General features: G+C 40.2%; 1 protein-coding gene across 1 annotated transcript in view; it reads right to left on the minus strand.

Moving 5' to 3' along the window:
- LOC124287650 (neuropeptides capa receptor-like) overlaps window positions 1–2,825 on the minus strand; it is a 39,108-nt gene extending 36,283 nt beyond the window's left edge. Inside the window, exon 1 of the mRNA XM_046724153.1 lies at window positions 577–2,825. Coding sequence (XP_046580109.1) covers window positions 577–865 — 289 coding nt within the window. The 5' untranslated portion in view covers window positions 866–2,825. The remainder of the gene's footprint in view (window positions 1–576) is intronic.
- Window positions 2,826–6,875: the final 4,050 nt, after the last annotated feature.

Raw genomic sequence — 6,875 nt, forward strand, 5'->3', positions numbered from 1 at the left:
GCGCTAAGATGATCGTAACTCCCATACTTTAACATAGACTTACTACAGTCGTAGCGCTAAGTTGATCGTAACTCCCATACTTTAACATAGACTTACGACAGTCGTAGAGCTAAGATGATCGTAACTCCCATACTTTAACATAGACTTACGACAGTCGTAGCGCTAAGTTGATCGTAACTCCCATACTTTAACATAGACTTACGACAGTCGTAGCGCTAAGATGATCGTAACTCCCATACTTTAACATAGACTTACGACAGTCGTAGCGCTATGGTCGCTTTGAGGAACGGGGCCCTGGCCCTAAAGAATGATCAAAACATAGTTCTCTACACTGTTACTTCACAGGGCCCTCACATTACATGCAAGGGTCCCCAAAAGTAGTAATTGGGGGTCCCAGGAACCCCCATGTTTGTAAGTCGAGGTAGAACCCTGAATATATATATATATATATATATTTGTTTCTATATTAAATACGTTTACACTTGACAAATTGCCCGAACCAGAATCACGGGAAGGTAGGTTATCCCTATTTAAAGTTGAGTAGTATAAGAAAAAATGGCACAAACAGTTACTCACCAAACAGCAGTAGCATTAGGTCGGACACTGCCAGGCTGAAGAGGTAGTAATTAGTCGTCGTCTGCATGTTGGAGTTGCGGGCGATGACGATGCACGTGCAAACGTTGCCGATGGTACCAGAGATGAAGATGAGGCTGTAGATGATGGTGAGGAGGATGCCGGCTGTGCTACCCATGTTTTTCGGGCCAAGGTTGGTGAGGACGTAGTCTTCGATGGAGAAGTTGGTTACAACGACGTCACTGACGTTGCTCGCGTTGAGAACAACGGACACACTACTTACTCCAGACATTGTTCAGTTAACACTGTTCAGTATGTATACGTTCCACACACCCACAGGACACGGTTTATGCTCACTGGGGTATACTTCATATTGCCTTGTTCATAAAAACTTCCTGATACCATCAACTCCGTGGGCAATGTTTTTACTGTTCCAACCTTTGATAGAGATGAAGCATTCAAATGCATCCCATTATATCCGATAATTCATAACTGGCTAATCCCCTGGTATTCCACAAAGATCACTGATAACTGAACACACTGAATACCTGTTGCTTCCACAATAGTCGGACACGTAAAGCGTAGTGCATTATCCGCTGTGTGTCACTTCCACGTTTACACACAGTATTATGTAGTTTGTGTTTTCTCTACGTTTACATACATTGGTTCCACTGTAGTTTGTGACATCCACTTTTCACACATTACATCAGGGTTTGTCTGACTTCCACATTTGCACACAATATTGATGTGTGACATCAAACCAATTGTATATTTGAGTGCAGTTGTCTAACGTCCACTTTTACACACAATATCGGTTTGACTGTAATATGTGTGACATCAAACCAAATATATTTTAGAGTGTAGTTTGTCTGACATTCACGTTTCAACCCACCAACCTGTACTTAATGTGATCTCCATGTTTACACACAATAGGGACTTTACGGTAATGAATCTGACATCCACGTACTGACATAGCACAATGTAATGTATCACTTCCACGTTTACGCACTGTGTTGACTTGTAAACATTATATAGTTAAACATCAACGTTTTCACACAATTTGGTGTAGCTTGTCAACATCCATGCTCAGAGACAAAGTGAACTTGACGGTAGTTGTGTGACATCAACGTTTTCACACACTTCAATGTAGTGTGACCAACGTCCACGTTTACACACTGTATCCACTTAATTGCAATATGTCTGACATCACGTTTAGACACAAGATGAAGTTGACTATAGTTAGTGTGACATCAAAGTTTTCACACACAACAATGTAGCGAGAGCAACATCCTCGTTTACACACTGTATCCACCTAATTGTAGTGTGTCTGACATTCAGGTTGTGTCTGATTTTCACGTTTACAGACAATATTGTAGTGTGTCTTATATCCAAGTATTGACTTGTGTGAACTATGTCATGCACACAATTAATCAATTCCGATCTCTAGTAAACCACAGGGGCAAACACTTTTATGTTATTTAATCTATTGTAAATGATTGGTGTTCTGATTCAACTGTACACTGAAACACCCAAAACAATCCTTTTGCCTCATTAAATGTTCGTTAATTTAGGTTTTTAAACTCATATTCGAAAATTCAAAAATTCAATTTACCTTGAATATAAGAAACACATGTTTTCTCAACTCTCCACTAGATTCAGAATGGTTCCATTATAGCATTTTCCCCTGAAGCATGTCTCCACATGTTGATCACTATATACGATTCCTGTAATTCTTTGAGTAATTCCTACATGTTTCCACCAAGCAACAGGTATCCTCCTCGTCGAACCCAACGCCGAGCACTGAAACAAACCAAACAGTTGTGTTATCCAGAACGCATAACGTAATTGTGACCACACTGTAACCCTCCCTCCGTGGAAGGTGTGTCTTCTCGTATTTGCATGTAATATCCAATCACATGAGATCCGGGGTGAGTTTCAAGCAACGTGAACCGAGCCAATAGGAGAGTCTGAATTGGCCGAACAAATAAGTTGATATGTTTATAAAGAGTTCGCCCAATGCCTGCGAAAAATGTCACTCAAACCTCCCAACTTTAAATCCATTTTAACCAAGTCGCTGTGACCAGCATCGTCAGCTGCTGATGCTGACACGGGGGATGCTTGTCCCTGAGATTGCAACCAGGGCTGTGGGAAGCTATGAGCCGTGTTGATAAAGCTGGTGTACAGCTAGGCGTTGAATCCGTCGCTGTAATCGTTTGTGTGGTAGCGAGAATATACTCTGACGCCGGTGTATTCTCCGGGGCCGTTACTCAAGTGATTACCCGGGGGATAACCTAAATGGGAGCCTCTTTCGTAGCACCGCTACAAAATGACGCAGGCAGTCCAGATCAGCGTTGGAGTGACGGTTAAAATATGCTGATCGCGTTTGATATTTAAAGCGCTGAGAGTGGCCATCTATAAACACAAATATAAGCTTCATTTCATTATATAATTGAATCAGTGTTTACTTTGGGATGTGATAAACGATTCTCGTAATTCGATGTACGGAGTTTGCTCCATTTACACTTTTACTCAACACACGTTCACGAGCATTGATCCAAGCTTTATAAATATTTACTACTCTCTGGAAAAGTCGGTTTTAGAAATATATCGATGTTGACGAGTTTCGATGTAACTCATTTAATGTACGCTTTTATACTTAAAAACCCTTTCATCGGGACTCCGTGAATAATAGACTATGGACTCCGGATTTTCGAGGCTTCATTTCATATTCATTTTACCATACATGTTGGTACAGGATAGTCCACATGGAGCATACGTATGAGAATATGTTCTTATTTTCATGACCGTCCTAATAGCTAAGTAAATATAAGGCCTGTGATGTGGGAAAACCAGGGAACACCATCCCTTAGATTCATTATAGGGACGGTGGGGTAGCCTAGTGTTTAAAACGTTGGCTCGTCACGCCGAAGACCCGGGTTCGAATCCCCACATGGGTACAATGTGTGAAGCCCATTTCTGGTGTCCCCCGAGGTGATGTTGCTGGAATATTGCTAAAAGCGGCGTAAAACCAAAACTCAGTCAGTCAGTCAGTCATTATAGGGACGGTGGGGTAGCCTAGTGGTTGGATGTCGGTCGTCACACGGAAGACGCGGGCACACATGGGCACAATGTGTGAGGGTATCCTACGCCGGGATATTGCTGGGATATTGCTAAAAGCGGCGTAAAGTCGCTCGCTCATTTAAGAGAGATTGTATATTATGTGTCACTAAACACCTTTACTCTTTCTATCAACCACTGATTATGGGGAGGTGGGTTAGCCTAGTGGTTAAAGCGTTCGCTCGTGACATTGGAGATCATGGTTCGATTCCCTACATGGGTCCAATTTAGGAAGTTCACTTGTGGTGTCCGCTGGTGTGATAGTGCTGGAATTTTACTAGAAGTGGCATAAAACCACACACACTCTTTCATACATTCTCTTGTGTATAGGCGATAACTGTACAGGTCGACACGAAATACATACTACGTAACAGCATTAGCATAATGAGTGAGTGAGTTTAGTTTTACGTTTAGCAATAATAGCAATAATATTTCCGGGGACACCAGAAATTGGCTTCCCAGCATAGCTGTACCGTTCACCATGAAATGCATGCTACATACCAACATTAGCTTAACTTACCGATTACTGATCAGTTCCAGGTCTAAAGTTGCTGTCCCAACACATTTAGAGTAAATTTAGGCTTGCCACGTTTTTAATCGTAGAATATGTTTGCTTTTAATTTATGGCTAGTTTTCTCTTCTGTCGCCAATGGCTGAAGGGATGGTGTAAATCCAACTAGGGTCCATGCAGGTAGCAAAAGTAATGTAAGTCCCAATGGTCCTTGGTATGATGATCTGTATGGCAAAAATAGCCCATTTTTATACTGTATTGTTTTCCCCCTATAGTTAAAACGTTTAAGATTTAAGTACTAGTTTTACATACATATCTGTGATATTCTAGTTGTTTTACTGTCCTTCGTCGGCAGTTTTTTATAATATACATATATTTCATTTCATATCAAATATTCTCGTCACGATATGGCTGAAATATTGCCGATGTGACGTTAAATATCAACTCACTCACTCACTCACTCTAAAGTTGCTATACTATATGGACAGGGAACATCTCTTTATGATGTACGGCTGTGAACAGCTTTGGATAATACATCGGGGGACTACTTTAATATACAGTACGGACATGGACTTATTATAATTGGGGGTCAAACATCAGTCACTGAACACAAACAGATAAATACGAAAACGTTCCTCAATGTATACTCAACAAAACTAGAAACTTGACATCTATATTACTGGCAATAATTGTGAGGGATTAATTCTCTTTTTTCTTGTATGGTATAGCCAAGGAAATGACAAGTATACTTTTTTAATATGGTCTTGGAGAGTGAGTGAGTGAGTTTGGTTTTACGCCGCTTTTAGCAATATTCCAGCAATATCACGGCAGGGGGACACCAGAAATGGGCTTCACACATTATACTTATGTTGGGAATCGAACCCGAGTCTTCGGCGTGAGGAGTGAACGCTTTACCCACTAGGCTATATACCCCATGAATGAATGAATTAAAATTTGAAGTTTAATCAAACAGCGAGTATGCCGCTGCTCACAAATCAGCAATGAGTGACTAATGCTGGACATTTACTTGCAGGAGTTGCTCGAGGCTGTAGTTCTGGTACACTAGACAGTCACTGTGGTGATGCCATGTGTTCGCAAAATGGTGAATTTATCTTGTCCCACCAATAGCACGCGTCATAAACACATGCAGAGGCAAAACAATTGTTTATTTGAATACAAGCATAGAAAAACAGATTGCATAAATCCAAACAGGAAAATACTTTGTGCATTTCACCTTGGTGCTTCAATCTGTCGCATTCCCATTTAAATTAGCTTATCGATGGCCTAACATGTTTACGATTTTTACCAAGTCAAAACATTGATTACACAATAGTCTCGTTTCCTGCTGACTGGGTTCCGTCCTATGCGCAACTTAGCACAATAACCAGTCCAGAATTTTGGGACCAATTCATTCAACTGGATACATAAATATTAATCAGTATATTTTTATACATCTAAGCACTTGTATATTGCAACACTACGCTCCTTCTAATCCTTGCAAACACGTCGTGCAGCGTGCCCTGTCGTACAGCGTGCTCTGACAAACGGAAATCTGGAAATCGTGGAAATCTCAAAACGAGGCTCTGCCGCTAGAAACGTTTGGCGGTCTGGTACGGGTTCGATACTATATAAATCACATTGTGCGTTACAAAAATACACTGAATAAGCGCAAGGTGACAGGTGAAACCAGTGACGCAGATGAATTGTGAATCTTTTTACGACCTCATCAAACAGGGGCAGTCTGTGACGTCTTAGTTAAGGTCATGCTCCCCACACCTCGCCATAAAATATCGAAATACGATGTTATTAAAGTTTAAAACATAAAATGAACTCTAAATACCATTTTCGTATGACGAATTGGAATTCAGTGTAACCATAGTTGTTTGTGGTGTCTCTTTTCACTTTCACACGAGCAAATTCGGGTCAGGTGAAAAGTAGGTCATTGTCTGAATAGGTTAATGAGACTCGTGTTTCGGTTTGTAGATAATGTTGTACAAGTTATGTTACAATTATTAATTTTCCGTTTGACCGACATTCGACGATGTTGTGATACATTTGTCACATCTGTTGTCTCCGTGTATAAATAAAGTGCACGCACAGTAATCATTGAATTATGCATTATGTTGATGTAGTGTTGTTGGGATATGAATCATCCCTGTTATAAGTAATTAAATAAATGTCCTGATAACGTATTCACCAACTGGAATCTCATCATTAATCAACTTTCTAAAGCTTTTAAAATTCCACTTCAGATAAAGATATGCTCAAAAGCATAATGATAAAAGCAACACAACCATATCCACATTCACAAAAATATCTGCTACATTCAGTCGACTTTGATTAGATTTTATCATGAGTTTGTGTTTATTAACCACCAGCAATCAGTGTCCGCTAAATGGTCAGCGTACTTTCCCTCACCGGTAGGACCCATCACAAACACATGCAAAGGCAGGAAAACTGATTAATATTAAGTATTCAATATAGGCAGGAAATGCGTATCTGAATACATTCTGAAATTGCAAATATATACATTCAAATTTGCATCTATATTTTCTATCTTATTTAATACTTTTGGAGATGTATAATATTCAAACAAACCATTTAGCATGGCGTCATGAATATTCTACACTACGGCGAAGTTGTCAGCCCGCAGAGAGCAACTAGTCTGACATGC

The sequence above is a fragment of the Haliotis rubra genome, unplaced genomic scaffold, assembly GCF_003918875.1.
Source record: "Haliotis rubra isolate DU_JTF1 unplaced genomic scaffold, ASM391887v1 Scf403, whole genome shotgun sequence".
Lineage (NCBI taxonomy): Eukaryota > Metazoa > Mollusca > Gastropoda > Lepetellida > Haliotidae > Haliotis > Haliotis rubra.